Source organism: Anarrhichthys ocellatus, unplaced genomic scaffold, assembly GCF_004355925.1.
Source record: "Anarrhichthys ocellatus isolate YVR2014 unplaced genomic scaffold, GSC_Weel_1.0 scaffold9, whole genome shotgun sequence".
Classification (NCBI taxonomy): domain Eukaryota; kingdom Metazoa; phylum Chordata; class Actinopteri; order Perciformes; family Anarhichadidae; genus Anarrhichthys; species Anarrhichthys ocellatus.
The window spans coordinates 7,588,889-7,605,352 of record NW_022280039.1 but is presented as its reverse complement, the minus strand read 5'-3'; the positions used below and the strand labels follow the sequence as shown (position 1 = coordinate 7,605,352).

The following is a 16,464-nucleotide window of genomic DNA, read 5'->3' as shown; positions in this document are numbered from 1 at the left end:
TCCACCTCTCCTCACCGTGATGTCATCATCTTCATCCAGTCTGAGAACCAACAAAGCAGGCTGTAAGTTCAGCTTCAAGTATTCTGAAGTTCTGGGCATCAGAGATAATGACATTCTCGTGAAGTGTAAATCACACTTAATGATGTCTGAGTGCTCATGTCTATTATATGATGTATGTATGATGATATCCTCCAATCATTTTCCTTGCAATGCTCACAGGATGGATGATCTGAGTGACATCTTGAGACAGAGAAATGTTCCTGAGGAAACTGCAAAAGCAACTGCAAAAGCTCTGAAGACAATGAGTAAAATAGAAATAGGACGGACGCATCAACGATAGTGAAAAAGAGGTTTTCAAGCAAGTGAGAGCCAGATGAGGAGGTGGAGCAACAAAAGTCGACGTTTCAAAGGATGCTCAGAAAAAGAATTTGATTCAGGAAGCAATCAGCCCGTTCTTTCCAGACAGGAGAAAGAGACAAGAAACATCAGTCTTCCACTTCTTCTCTCAGTCTCTCACCATCTGCTACATTTGAAACGGTCAACGCTAAAGTGATATTTCTTGGAAGTACTACAAGCAATGACAATTTTGACTTTGCACTATATTACACACAGGGTGGGCGTGAGGATGTTTTTGAGAGCAGCAACGTTGTCTTTGTTGGAGACTTCTGAAAATGAGCAACAGAATTTAGATGATACACTGCCTGTTTCACTACAAACAATGCCATCCAGTGAGAGAGTGAAGAGCATGTTGGTTGTTCAAGGAGGGCAGGTACTGCCACAGCTCATGGCACATTTCTCTGATGATGGACTTCAAGATGTTGACATCAAAATCCATCTTGTACTGCCAGATGGAACACCTGAGATGGGGTATGATGATGGAGGAGTTGGGAGAGATTGTCTTTCACAATTCTGGAGTGAATTCTACACCAATGCGCAACGGGAGATGCTCTTAACGTTCTTTTTCTAAGGCATGATTTTGGGCAGCAGCAGTGGGAGAGTGTAGGTCAAATAATTGCTTTTGGATGGGCGAGGGAGAAGATCACGCCTGTCACATTGGAGCAAGCTGCCTTTGGATATGTGGATAGTAATGTAGTGGATAATTTCGTCAAATACATGCCTGAGGTTCTTCCTGGAGAAAGAAAAGTATTATTGACGTTAACTTAAGGACGTTTGGGAGCTGGTACTGCTAAATGGAGTTTTCATGGTGTTCAACAAGAGACAAAGTTTTTAGTTTTGTCCATTGCTACAATTCTACAGCCACATAACAGCTCGGGGTTCAGAGGGTTAAGAATTTCTGGTATTTAAATATTTCTCTGATTCCAGGATGAAGCCTTAGCTGGTGCAGTTCTCACTCGTGTCCAACAGGGAGCGATGCAGAGATGTAGAATCTCCTTTTGTGTTAAAAGGATTCCTGCCAGATGCACCATAAAATCTGCACGATAGTGCATTGTCTTTAAAGCCAGTGGGAAAAGGCGGGGCAATCACTGCCATTTTACAGTTTAAGAACACTTATTTTGCCTCTCCTGCTATTATAACGTTATTATGATTCAATTATTGGCAAAGGGATGGATTTACACACATTTAATGCATTATTCACAATTACAATTGGCCGCAAAATACAGTAGACTAAATCACAAATGACATGGTTGAGATAATCTGTAATAGATCTGTGTGTTTTACACTGTTTGGCCAACAGGTGGTTGTGTGTGCACGTGAAGCCTGAGGAAATGAACCCTTTTGCAAACCAATTTGCTGGAAAACTTAAATGCAATGGTGCATTCTCCTTAAAGCCAGTGGGGAAAAAGGCAGGGTGACAAGTTGATCACCCCCACTGGTTCATACATTTTCTAAAATGCAACAAAAGTGAGATAAAAAAGTGACCTGTATTGCCTTTCCACTGTAGAACATGTGACAATGAGCCATATGTGCAACCAGGCATGCTCAAAAACCGACTGCATTCTGGTGCATACATTGTTTTGTTGTAGCAGTTGAGTGTGTGGGAGGGGAAGAAGGAGGACACTAGTCAGAGTCTGAGATGGAGCTTTCTTATTTATCGTGTTGACACCAACTTGTTGGAAGAAATTGCAGCTCCGCAGCGCTAAGTTGACCATCACTACATCAATCAAAGTCATGACTGGAAAATAAAATGAACCAAACACGTTTTCACTTCAATGTTTTTATTTATCGCGCAACATAAAACAATATTGTGGGTTTTTTTACCACATACACTATGTATTCACATAATACACCATACAGCTACAAAGAGAGAGAGACTGAACAAAAACACTTTTTTACATACTGCATCCTTGACATGAAAATAAAGAACCAAGAACAATCCTAACTCAAAAAGGAAAGTAGCTGCCAGTTGTGTAGGTTCATCTTTTTTTTTTTTTTTTCTGTTTTGTACGGGCCAGGGTCCAAGACTCTATCCCAAATTTGGAGAGTGTTCATTAAATTAGGTATTCAACAGACTTCTAAATGTGGGCCATACACAGTGAGATGCATTTGTATATCTGTTTGTGTGTGTGTGTGTGTGAGAAAGAGAAAAATATACACGGTGTTAAGAATAAGAGAGGGGTTGAGTAAAGGAAGTGCATGACCAAGGAGAGGAAGGGGGGCAGAACACAACTATTCCTGTATTGTTCAAATATCTTAGCATTAAGTTAACATGAACGTGTACAACATACTCAAAAGATCATCTCAATAGCCTGTGATACTTGCGCTGCACCAAACATGAAACCCAGATAACAGTCTTCATATAATATGATTCTATATCTCATCCTAGTTTTAATAAGTTCAAGTACAATATGGAATGAATGTTAATAGAGAATGTAATCAACTGTTTGAGTGCCCCCCCCCTGCCCTCAAAGAGAGAAGTCATTTTGTAGCGTCGTAACAAAAGACTTCATGAAGTCAGCACCGGGGCAGCTTCCCATCCTGTGAAACTGCCTGAATCAAAAGTATACTTCTCTTGACATTCGAAGTGCTCAGAAAAATATTTGTGGTAATCATTTATCCCTCGCATTTTTTTTTTTTTTTTTACACAGTGAATTTTAAGGTGTAGCATCATAGCACCAGCTGACCGATCCCCCCCATCTCAGTACGAGCTTGGGAGGAGGCGCCTCTCATGATGAGCTTCCACCAACCTCTTGAGAAGTTAGAAATCTACAAAGTTATTAAGATATCATATACACTGCATCCTCAGCACCCATTTTTAGGCAAGTGTGTGTGTGTGTGTGTGTGTGTGTGTGTGTGTGTAATGTGGGCCATGCATTATGGTAGAAGAGTAAAATGGGCTGTTACTCTACCAGTACCAGCCCCTGCACCAGTCAAACTACTGTTGGCCATGTTGTGTGTATCATACGATTAATTATTACAAACACATGGTATCTTCCAGAGGGGCGTCATGATTTTTAAGCCAAGTTCATACTTACTATGATGAGAACTATTATGAGTAGATAATGATAGATACATCTAAACAAGCAGGGAGTCTCTTACCTGATAGTCTAACACAACTGACAAAGATTGCCGGTCTGGGCTATTACTCCCTAAAACGTCGCCCACTGGTTCACCTCAGCCTCGCTCTGCAACTACCAGTATGTTCCTAAACATCACTTCTTTGGATGCGGTCCTGCACATGATCGGTGGTCAATTTGTAAAGGGCAACTATACTGATATTAAGGAAATAGTTCAACATTTTGGGAAACATTAAGACTTAGATGAGGAGATATATACCTCTCTCCTTTCTGTACGCAGCCAGTTAGCTTAGCTTAGCATACTCTCGGCAAGAAAAGTAAATAAGCACATTTCCCAAAACGTCAAACTATTTATTTAAACAACAAACAGCACATAGTAGGTTTATGGCTACCTCTTTAGATTTGACTTTAGCTTACTGCCATTAGATGGCTGTTGTTTAGTACCATATAGTTACATTTGTTTTCAAGCGTAAATAGAAATTTGACATTGCTTTTAATTTGTAATGACAGAGTGTCTCTTGGGTTGTTGACACTTGCTGTAAAATGTCAAATGATGATTTACTGTCAAGCAGAAAAAGCTTTTCTAAAACCCTGAACTTCATACTTTTTGTAAGAATAAGGTTTTGGTCAGAGAACTGCATCATGGGGGATCCTCCAGTTATTTTGACTGTCGCCAGTGAGTGTCATGTGTGGTTTCATGTTACATAATTGGGCTAATGAATTTCTTTTTAGAAAGGGACAGGTCTCTGTCAGTTACATGTTGACAAGGGGTTACAGTACTTACGAAAGCAAAACAGCAGTGTTACTAAGCACACATTTACACACAACACATCGGGACCAAGTGTTGCTGAGGGCTGTCAGAGACTTCAAAATACCCCCTTGTCATTCATGGTTTAGTTACTATCCTCACCAGTTAAATAATCTTACCTAAATATTTTAATATTTACATTTTTATCTCTCTCTTGAGAAAAAAAACAAAAAAACAAAACAGAAAAACTAAGCTTCAAGTTATCAATAATCGGCTTTCTTTTTGTCATTAAAATCAAGATTAAAAGTGCTTTTATAAATCTTTTCTTCTCTATGTACAATTTGTATTAGCTATATAAAAAAAGATGAAAAAACAATAACATCAAAGACAATCATTATCATCATCACCATGTAGTAATAAATAAGAGTACAAATAAAAAAAAAAAAACAGGTTAAAATGAGTGTGGAGATCTAGAGCACACAAAGGGACATATGCATGATTTCTGCCCTCAGTAGCAAGTTGTTGATTGTGACCAGTGTCTCTACAGCGTGAGGTAGAGCGCTGGAGACCCTCGGGAGAGGTGACGGGGGTCTTTCACAGACGACTAGGGCCTTGACCCAAACAACCACCCAGCAGCCAGGAGTCTGCCTCTATCCAATTATGTTAGTCGCTCATTTTCGGCAAATGTTGCAAGTTAACCAATGTCACCGCTTGAATTCAATGAATCAAATAGTGACACTGTCGACGCCTGAAAACAAAAACGAGTGGTTCACAGGATTCTATCCAGGCTATCAAATAGTCTCTCTCTTTGGCTTTTCTCGCTCACGCACCCAATGCGTTTGAATCTTTTTCAAAGTGAGAGATGCATTGACTCAACGCGCTTGCATTTGACGCCATCTCCCTAGGTCTCCGTTTAGCTCTCGGGACTTTTTGTTATCTCTGTGAATAGGTTACCAACAATGCACTGCAATGACTGTGCTTTCTCTCCCCTGTAAAGAGTACTTTGTTTGAGACAAAACCACTTTGACACAATAAAATTCAAAAAAATAAAAAGCACCTCAAAAAGAAACCGGTTCTCAAGCCCGATGACGGAGCTGCAACCCGCAGGGCGGCCACTTTGATTGACTGGCTCTGCGGTGACAAGGTTTCTGCAGAAGGACACATCTCTCTCTCTGCTCGAAGATGACAGCACCATGCAGAGGAAAGAGTGGGTCCTTCACAGTAAATCAAGTGTAATAGGAGAGCACCAGAGTGTGTGTTTAGTAGTAGCACCAAAAGCACTGCTGTCCCAACAACATCTCCTTCTGCTCAAACCCAGGACGGGATACCCAACAGCATCCATTCACATCTGTGCCACTAGATCAACTTTACCATGGTCAGCAACAGGGTGTGAGATCCCCCTCTACTGGCCATGGGTGGTTAAAGTAGCAAGGCTATAGGTTTCTGAGTGGATCTCACGTGCTAGGAGGTTTGTTTGTACACACCACTTTGAACCGGGAGTCACTGCTGCCCTCTAGAGTTTACACTGGGAGGTGCTCCCGCATACTTGAACATTATAGGAAGATAAAGTGTGCCACCTGTTCCGTCTCTATGTGGTAATTGTCGATCTGGGTCAAACGGCATTTGCAAATAGAATCACTTATTTTGGCCTCTGTGGAGTACCAGATATGTGCAGTTACGGGAGCACATGACGAGCAAAGGATGTCGATGCACCGATGTCTTGAAGCAATGAATCTCATCATTCTGCCACTCCACCTTGGTCAAAACAAATTCAATTGCTAATACTAGTTGAGCCAGGTTAGCGAGCACCTAAGTACAGCATCAACTGCCATGAAGGGTAGCGGGATTAAAAAAAATCAATCAGAGCTGAAAGTTGAGCACCAGTCTGAACTTGGAGGGGTACAGAAGAGGAGGAGGAGCACGTCATCTGACGACAAAGAAGCAGCAACCTTTTTTTTCCAAATGTGGTTTAAGGGGCAACTGCAATTATTTTCAACCTGGGCATTATTTTCCTACAATGCTTGGTTTGAATTTAGTTTTTGTCTTTAAGGAGCTCTCCTGTCCTGAGATCAGAGATGCATATCAATACATTTTCAAAATAGAGATAGATATCGAAGACAAGCCTACTGAAAAGGCTTCTTTTTTTTTTTTTTAGATACGTACATATGATTACTGTAATAGTGAGTTGCTGTCTCACTGGGCAGATAATGGCTCCTCCTCTAACTACAGCTGGAAGATTGACAAGAACAAAGAAAATCAAAAACAGAAAAAAGGGAACACGTTTTCCAAACATGGAAAAGCGATTGCCTGAGTCTGACTGACTCTGACTGATTGATTTAAAAAAATATATAACCAAAAACAATCACATCATTAATAATAACATTAATGAAAACAGCAATAATAAAAAACAAACAAGTCTTCATTATAATAATACCTGTAATAACAACATTGACAGTAACAATAGCAATCATAATAATATCGATAATAATAGCAATAATTAGAATCATTAAAATTCTATGAACAAGAAAAAGCAATGGAGATCCCCTCCAAGGAAGAGAGAGGAAGAGCACCACAGGCAGTATGTCTGAAGCCCAAACAACTGCCTGACATGAGGTAAAAAACAATAAAAACGTCCCCTCCGTCAAGTGGACTGCGGAGGTGGCAGGATGGAGAGATGCCAGACTGTGGGACGGCTGAGAGACATTCATCCTGCTCACTGCTCTCTCCAGCCCTCCACTGCACCACTCTGTAGCTATCAGTTTGTATCTGTCTGACCTCAGACAAAGTGGCTGTAGGGCCCAGTGAGGCGGGTGAAGGCATAGGGAGACACAGTAACCGTAGAGGAGGTGTGGAACGTCGGGGCTAACCGCGTCACTGGCCCCTCCCTCTTGTCTTTAGATTGTCCAGGTCCTGGACTGGCACCTGCCACCGTAGCCCACTTGCGTTTCTTCCCGAGGGCCTTGATGTCTTCCTGGGAGAGGCCAAGGAGAGCCGCTTCCTGCTGCCTCTGCAGCGCTCGCTCCGCCAGCAGCTTCATTTTGGCTTCCCAAATAGCTAGGCCGTGCACGGGCTGGTTGAGGTTCTTGTGCTGGTAGAAGACCAGGGAGATGCGGGTGGGGTGGGCGCGATCAGGCTTTTTGAGCGGAGTGGTTGCATGTAGTTCCCGACGGGCACATTCAATCAGGATGGAGCCATGGGCTGGTGCTACAGCTACACCACCAATGTTGGGATCCAGGAAGTTGTGCTCGCTGTCAGACCACTCCTCTTCGTCGTACTCCTCACGGCCCTTGGTGCTCTCAGCGTCGCTCTCAGCTCGGCTGGGAGTCCAGCAGCCTTGATCTGACTGCCGCAGGGCATCAGGGAAGAGACGACCCTCCGGGGTAGGGGACTGGGAAACGCCTGCCATTGAACCTCCACAAGACTTCCAGGCCTTCTCTTGGAGCCCAAGGGGAGTGGAACACCGACTTTCCCCAGTCTTGGACCAGATCTTGTCAGGATAGGCTCCTGCAGGATTGCTGTGCTTCAAACCGGGGCTATATGCCACAGGCCCCATGGCCCAAGCATTCGGCTGAGGACTAGGAGCAGGGCTGGCCCAGTGCCTGGGGGTGCCTGGGCCTGGGGTGCCTGGCTGTGGTGTAACTGAGCGTGAGTGAGAGCTGCCAGGCTGTGGTGTACCTGTCTGAGGGGTGCTTGGGCGCATGTTACCCGGGAACGCTGTCCCTAGGTGAGGTGATGGAGATGGAGAGTGAGGTACATGGAGTGATGGCGATAGAGCAGGGGAAGCATTTGAGCCAGAGTAGGATGTCCACTGCTGGAGGAAAGGAGAGGGCTGCCGCTGCTGGGGATGCTGGTGAAACTGCTGCTTGTCGGGGATCAACAATGAGGCTTCAGGACTGAGTTTAGCGTTCAGATGGCCTTCCCAGTTGGTGGGAACGATACTTCCATTAAACTTGTGCCCATGCCAGGCTGCAGGCTGGGGGCTGTTGCTAGGTGTGTTGGCACCGGCCTGGCTCTGCTTTGTGCCTTCATAGACTGGCACATCCATAGGCTCCTGTTTGATGACTGGAGTGCCTCTGTTGGAGGATTCAGAGCATACAGAGGATGGACGGGACTGGTTGTGGTCTGCATGCTGGACATAAGCGCTGAGGTTTGGTTGGTTGGCTTGCTCTGGGTGGCTGTGGAAGGACTGGGCCAGTCTGGCCTGAAGGCTCTGAATATCAGGCTTCACGTCAACCTGGACAGCCTTGCCGCCTGCTTTGGGCAAAGAGCCATTTCGACCCTCGTAGGTCCTCAGTTTAGGGGGGAAAAGTGCATTGGGGGAGTAGTTGTAGTAGCCATAGTGCATTTGGGGCAGATTGTGGTGGTAACCATTTACTGGGTCTGATGCAGAGGGCTGGCCAGTTGGGGGAAGGCCTCCCCTTGCATAGTAGGCAGGGTGTGGATAGATGTTGAATGGGTCTGCTGCCGGCACAGGGTATCCATCTATTGATCCATTGAAGGGCTCCTTCTTGATGTTGGGCTTCACCTCTTGTTTTATAATTGCTGAATGTTTGAAACAAAAGAAAGGTAAATTACAAACTAAACTTAAAACTCATTGACGTTTATAATTGATTATGTCTTCTGTTGGAGTTCTGTTGCACATTGATTGCAGGTTAGGGTTATGGTACATGCCTTTTCGGCTATCGGACAAGACCTCCAAGTGAAGCAATTTAAAATAATTTGCCTTACAGTCAGGACATCTGTGGAACATATTCAAAGTACATTATGGGTGATACAAAAAACAAACAGCTAACCTTTATTGCCTTGGGGTTGAGGGGAACCTGTGATGCAGACCTCAGCCTTGACCACTGTTTTCTCTGGTGTCTCTCCTGCCTGCTGCATGAGTTTATTTTTCTTCTTCTCCGAGTTGGCCTTCTTGGCCTCCAGTCTGCGCTGACGGCAGGACTTGGCAGGTTCGGGCAACTTGCGTACCTCGCGGCGAAAAGCCTGAAGCACATGGATGGCTTTTGTCTGCATCTTGAGACGCTGGGCCTCCTCACTGCCAAACTCATCGGTCGGGGAGATCCTATAAAGAGGCAACACATGGAGCTGCTCATCCTCTGGAATCTCCTTCATATTACGGTTGTTCTCCTTAGTCAAAGTACATACCTAACAGAGAGAGAGAGAGAGAGAGAGAGAGAGAGAGAGAGAGAGAGAAGGAGAGCAAGATGAAATGTAAACTGTTCCAAGCTGCAAAACATCAACATTGTATATTTAATTTATTCACATAAAAGAACAATATATCCTTTATTCACTCCAAATACGCCACAATGCACACACATATAAGAATATGGTGAGGGATCTTACCACTGTGCAACCATTGTAGAGGTTGTGCTGGTCCTTGTGAGCGTGGGCACAGAAGTCCATGCAAGCAGTGACTCCAGAGAACGGCCGGCCTTCCTTCAAGCCCAGCCTGCAGTCTGGAGCTTTCGACTCTAACTGGCACTGAGGAAGAGGAAAGAAATCACTTTAATATCCTTACATTTCACTTGACAGGTATGATTTTCCATATTGTCAAAACAACTTAGTCAGAGTTTAGTCAGTAGATTATTTTCTGTTTCTCAGTCTTTGCGCATAGAAGCGGGAAGTGTTATTATGTGAAAGTCTTCATGGTCTCGTGTATAGTAGTCATTGTGTTTGACGAAGACGTCGAGTGTAGTTGGTGGCGGCATGAGGTTGACTGTGATGGGTATTTGCTAGGGCCGTAACAGTTTGTGCGTTTGCACCGAACAGTCACGGTATAGGGGGCCACGGTCTGGTGCACACAGCCTCACGCAGAACACGTGGTATGTAGATTGTTGCAAATAATCTGGAACCAAAGTTGTGAAAAATCATGACTTTTGTGTGCCGTTACACTTCTAGTATTTTCCTTTGCAACAAACCTGGTTACTGTAGGCCTGTGGCGCCAGCTGCTTGTACAAAGGAGCCAACTCAGTTGCCAGATGTTGGAGGTTATCCCTGAGTTTGTCCTCCTGACGAGCACAAACATAGATCTTAGGTCAAAACAAAACACAGAGCCAAAGAGCCATAAAATGGAAGAGCAAGATTATTAAAAATGATTATCGTTGATGTATTCCTGTACAATGCATACAACAAGTGGCTTTGATGTGATGAGTACCTCTTCAGGGTGATCTCCTTGTAGCCTGAACTTGCGTGGTATTTTGCTTCGGGCGTACTTACAGCCATTAAAGTACATACTCCAGGAGCAGCCAAAGGAGAAGGAAGCACCGCAAGACTCACTGTCCTTGCCTTGACACGCACAGGTACGACTGCAGGGGGAGACAGTGAGCATGTTCTCAGCTTCAGGTATAAATGATGTGTGACCCGAGCATGCTTTACATCATGAGTACACTATATTTCTACTGGGCTGAGTGAGATACAACAATGTGGCAGAGAGAAATGTCTATGAGGGAATTTGTGCAGTATTTCGTTTGGAGCATTAACATGGTCTGATGTATATGTAGCACAGAGAGAAAATGTGCCCTCCTCATGTGCCCTTAATAGGCTTAAATAGTTTATAGTATATAACTAGTGTAAACAAGGGTGTGTCAACTACATTCATGGCTCATTCTGAGACATATGAGCACCTTTCTTTAAAGGTATTGGATGTGCAAGATCACTATCCATTGTTTGGGAGTCGGATGTATGACATAGACAACGTGTACACAGCAACGTTTGTTTTTGTGCATATGTGCATTATTTGGCTTAAATTTAGCTTTATGCCTCTAGAGTACTTTTCCATGTCACAGATGTCCATATGGCCACATTTGGACCCCCACATGATAAGGTTTTGTCCATGAAACCACCAACATTTTTAGCATACTTTCCTTGGTGTCATAGGTTTTCCTGAAAGCTCTGATAAAGATAACTTGAGATCAAATAGCTCAAGGTGTGCTTCAAAAAGAAGTTGCAGTGAGGGTGCAATATAATGATGAAATACTCATGACCTGCATCTATGCACATTCACCAACTTGTATGTAAGAAAACCAGTGTGAAAGAGTTCCCATCAGCTACTCACTCATCATTGAGGCCACAGCGTCGGCTGGTGGCGTTGCCATGTTTGGTGAGGGTGCCACTGAGCTCGTGGTACAGCTTGTCAGCCAGGGCCCTCGGGACACCTTCCCAGGCCATAATGAGGATGATGAGGACAGCGTTGTCACAGTGGTGGCCTGCACGCGGACGCACCAGACACAGCAGCTTCTCTGTCTCGCTGCCACGACGGATCACCTGACAGGAAACAGAGCTCATCATTATTTGGGTTTTTCTTTATCCAGGGGAGTTCAGCTAGGTGGACACCCTGGCTCTTAATCAGCAGCATCTTAATTTATGCTCACTAAGTACTACTCCCTCATTTTAATCTGTACTGTACCTTGATTTTTTATACCTGTACTGAAATCTGACCTGTGGTGACTGGATACCAATCCTAAATCTGCTGATGATGCTTTATGTTTAATACATTTAGCCAGAGAGAATCATACCATAAAGATATACTAGTGGACCAAGAATATAAATATCCAACATTTTGCTTCTCATAACCTTAATATCTGATTCCCACAACAGTTACTTTCTTCCAGAAACTCCACACTCTCCGTCTGTCTCCAACACACACCCACACTCCCCCTCCCTCAGTAGGATAGCTGTTTTGAATCCAAAGTCATCAGCAGGATGTGTCAGGGGTGACACAGGAGGGGAGGCTATAGACAGTTGTTACAGAGAGTGAGACCTCCTACTTGTTTACTCACATTAGGTGACAAACTTGGCTGGATGTCTCCCCAGGACCTCTCATTATACACACACACACACACACATACTGCATACATCTGTTGTTGATTGTCAGGTGGGACAACAGTACAAAATAATACTTTTCCTCCCTCTCACTTAAAAACAATCAGGCTTTGACTGAGTTGTTAACATACTGTCACAAATGTTATTTTTGAGAGTCGTGGGTCGTTATTCTACTACGTAAACTCAATAAAAGAAAAAAGAGGAGACCTTGACAGTACCAAGTCTCACCTACGTTATTAAAAGGCTCTTTCAGAACTTCAAACCGATGGCAGATGTAATGTGACGTGATGCTACTTACCCACTTAGCAATAGGACATCCTCGTGAGCTCTTTCCCTCTCTCCCTGTGTACACCACCTTCTCAATCCGGATGGCCTCCCCCTTCTCTCCATACCTGCACAGGAGGAGAAACACTTTAGTTCTCAGCCCTGATGCTTGACTTTAAGGCTCTGACATGCCAAGGTGTCAGGTGGCCTAAATCTGAACACACGGTGTTGTCTTTCCTGTGTGTCGGGGCCCTAAGGGGCCACCAAGCCGACCTCAAAGAATTTGCAAACTGACTGATCAGACGCTTTGCATCACTTCTAGTGGTCTCATAAAAGTTGCAGTCAAGCACACAACAAACCATTCACCTGACAGCCAGTTGGCCAGCAGTATGGATGTGTGCTCTTTAAAACACATGCTAAATTAGCCTACAATGTCATGCTGTGAATCTGTTTAAACAGTCTGCTCAACTTTAAAAACATTAAAAGTTTGGAATTATTGTTGTCTTGCCACCTGTTATTTTTGCCTGTGTTTTCACTGAGTGTGTGATATTTGGAAGTCTGTGGGAGAAGTAGTGGATGTCAATTCTGACAAAGACGGGCCAGCCTCGGCAGCACTGGCTGGTGAGGAGTGTTCACAAGGCTCTGCTTAGATTCTCACATGAGCGGCAGAGTAAACCAGAACCCACTAGCCTCGGCACAACGCCAGCCAGAGGGCCTTCTCTCGGAGATATTTCTGTGCCTGTGTTTGCTGTGTTGGGCAATAGCGGTGCTACAAGTAACGGCGTAACTGGTTCAATTAGATTTCTCAGTAGCGTGGTGGTTGCTGTTTTCTGAATAAGATAGCTTCTCAGTAGCTTAGCTTTTATTGACTAAGTAGTACAGCAGCTTCCACACAAGTATTTCTGAAGCTCGAGCGCCCATGGATGTTCGAAGTGTGCATTGATAGTCAAATATACAATATAAATAATCATTTATATTACATTATTAATTACATTATTAACATATTATATACTTTGTATTAGGCATATATATTTATATTACTTATATATTACATTAATACCATTGACTTGGAATGAAGTAGGTTCAATTAAAAAAAGATTGCTTTGATGTTGTTAAACTACTTTATCAATGCTGCTGTAGCTTATATTGCTTTTTCTGGGGAGTAGCTTCAGTGTAGTGGAGCTTCATTTAGTGTAGAGTAACTGGTAGCTCAGCTCACTACACTTTTCAAGTATCTTGCCCAACACTGTGTGTTTGTGTCCACATGTGCGTGCATGAGCTTATTTTGTGTATACAAAGAAATCTACTTGTGTGTATGTGTCTGTGAACCCTTGCTTGAGCAAATAATGGAGTGTTATGAGATTACTTAACAGCAGTCCGAATGCTGCGTGTGGGTGTTTTCGTGTCTGTTGGTAGAGTGAGGGGGTGTGGAGGAGGAAGAGATGTCAGAGGTTACGTTGGGATGGGGATAGGTCATCAGAACTTGTCAGAGATTTGCTCATGGCTTAAATCAGATCTGCTGCTTGCTCGATATCTGCCATTGTGCAAACTTCAGCTCTGAGTAGATTTGGTGTGACAGTGAACACAAGGGGCTCTGACTGAATAGGAATCCCCCGACGGTGGCTCAGAGAGTGGGAGGGGAATAGGCTCTGTCACCACGGGGGTGGCCCGCTGGGGTCAGGGGTGAGACAAAGGTCATTTAGGGACATTGGGGCCTTAACTTCTTATGTCATCTCTCAAACAAAAAAAGTGGCATCCCCCCCCACACACAGTCATCCTGTGCTCTTCTGGGACTAATGACTCATTGCTCTTATTGAAATCCAGCCTTTCAGTGCAAAATGTGTGCCTGACTACAATATTCAGAACTGTTAACATGAAGCACAACACAATGAGGCATCCGGTTATAACAAGAGGTTGCACCAAGTACAAGGTGTTTTTGCACTCTTGGGTTACAAATAACATAACAAGATATTGTCAGAATGTGTTAATCAGGCTATGAAAAATATAACAACTCTTTATTCATCCTTAAAAACAGTTGATCACCGCCTTTAATCAGAGCTATGTTTTAGTAAGATAGACCATTGATGATGATTTAAAGATTGTTGCTGCGATTTGGTTATTAAAATGACCGGCTTGGGAGCTTTTTGGTGTTCCTTGAATAAATACTAATCCTATAAACTCAGTCTGTCTTTTTAACACCAAGTCTGCTGATGCATAGCAGACAAGGTAACAACAGCCTTTGGGATTGGTTTGGTGAGGCTGCACATTTATTTTTACCTTCAACTCTTATTGTGAGATTATTTGTTTGGTTTAATGTTTTAAACAGAGCAATTTCAGCTTTGTATGTATCTACATTTGCATCTATAAACACCAAATGTCAGCCCTGAAGACTGTTACATAATATAAAAAAAACTACACTTGATATTAGTGCACAAAAAATGCAGCATCTTTCCTCCCTTCCGCCTGTCTTCATCTTTCTCTGTCTCTCCCCCTCATTCATCCCATTCCCAGCTATCATCTGCTGCTACCCTTGTGCTTCTGCCTCTGTTATGCTGATGATGCTGATATTTCCTGTTTCTCCAACTGGATTCTGGGTCACAGATTCCCTCAGGACAAAATGAGAGGAGGAGGGAGGGAGGAGAGAGGAGGAGGAGGAGGAGGGAGCGACAGGGAAAGCAAGAGCATGTAGGAGGAAGAGAAAAAGAGAAGAGAAGAGGAAAAGACTCACCTCGTCTCCATCAGGTCTCGTATGGAGGCGACAGTAGGTCCAGATCCCAGGTGATTGTAGTAGGGTCCTTCATCTTTCTCCAGGATTTGTTCTAGCAAAAGAGACAGTAGAGGGTGAGGAAAGAGCACATAGCTGGAACCTGAAAAAGCACTATGTCAAATAATGTGTATTACATCTGTGGGCAACTGTGGCTAAGTGGATAGCAGGGCCGTCCTTCAATCAGAGGATCTGCGGTTCGATCCCCGGCTCCGCTAGTCACACGTCGATGTGTCCTTGAGCAAGACACTTAACCCCAAAATTGCTTGCCCACGGTGTAGAAATGTGATAGAATCTGAATTGTAAGTCGCTTTGGATAAAAGCATCTGCTAAATGACTGTAATGTAATATTAATACCACTCTGTGATGAACACTTGCTCGAACAAATCCTGGAGAAAGATGAAAGACCCTACTACAATCACCTGGGATCTGGACCTACTGTCGCCTCCATACGAGACCTGATGGAGACGAGGTGTGTTCTCTTTTTCTCTTCCTCCTACATGCTCTTGCTTTCCCTGTCGCTCCCTCCTCCACCTCCTCTCTCCTCCCTCCCTACAGCTATTATTTAGCCTGCTCTAATTATGAGATTGTAAAAGAAGTAATACTACATTTAGGTTTCATTTTTAACTTCCTTATCTTACAGAGAGGAAGTGAAGCAAAGTTTGACTCACTTTACCAGCATTATATTTGCAGGAGCTATGATCATGTACTGTTTTGGTGGATATTTCTCCTAAAATCTCTTCTCAATTTGCGGAGCATCAACACCAAAGAGGTTTTTTAAACCTATGATTCTGCATTAAATATATTATTCTACTATACATGTATGTCATATTTGCGTCAATATTATCAGCAATGTCACCAAAATCTTCTGCAGTCATATAACTTAGGCTTTATAAATGTTCTTGCACATCACTTTGATCAAATAAATAATTTCTCTGCCTCAAATCCCAAAGTACTAGTGCCTGGATAGAGTCCTGCTTGAAGTAAATATATTAACAGTAAAAGCCCCGTGACTTCAGTAAAGAATGAAGTGTCTTTGCTAGAAATCACATCTCAGTTGTTGTAGAGTTTTGTAAAATAAATCAAAGGCGTGTGTGTGTTCGGAAGTATTTTTGGACAAACTCAAAGGCATCCTCTTTGTGGTTGAAGCTAAATCATCTATGAGTGTGAGATTGTACAACTGATCGCAACAGCCAGTTCCCACAAACACACATGAACACACAGACAGAGGACTGTGACTGCAGGGTGTGGTGCCTGTGTGGAGACACTGTAAAGCAGAAGCTCTTTGAGGTAGTGATGAATGACTCTGTTTGTGTGAGTGTTATGAGGGAGTAGGGTGTGTCTGTGTGAGCGCTGTGTGAGCATCTTTGTTTATGTTGTGTATGAGC

General features: G+C 43.5%; 1 protein-coding gene across 4 annotated transcripts in view; it reads right to left on the bottom strand.

The window, feature by feature from the left end:
• Positions 1 to 2,160: 2,160 nt before the first annotated feature.
• The window catches only part of tet3 (tet methylcytosine dioxygenase 3), a 43,248-nt gene continuing 28,944 nt past the window's right edge, over positions 2,161 to 16,464 (bottom strand). For all 4 annotated transcript variants that reach the window (XM_031848925.1, XM_031848929.1, XM_031848926.1 and 1 more), the window contains 8 exons: positions 15,041 to 15,131; positions 12,347 to 12,440; positions 11,282 to 11,490; positions 10,382 to 10,532; positions 10,146 to 10,235; positions 9,571 to 9,708; positions 9,018 to 9,372; positions 2,161 to 8,766 (listed from right to left, as the gene is read on the bottom strand). In XM_031848925.1, the coding sequence (XP_031704785.1) occupies positions 7,001 to 8,766; positions 9,018 to 9,372; positions 9,571 to 9,708; positions 10,146 to 10,235; positions 10,382 to 10,532; positions 11,282 to 11,490; positions 12,347 to 12,440; positions 15,041 to 15,131 (2,894 nt within the window). In that variant the 3' untranslated portion in view covers positions 2,161 to 7,000. The remainder of the gene's footprint in view (positions 8,767 to 9,017; positions 9,373 to 9,570; positions 9,709 to 10,145; positions 10,236 to 10,381; positions 10,533 to 11,281; positions 11,491 to 12,346; positions 12,441 to 15,040; positions 15,132 to 16,464) is intronic.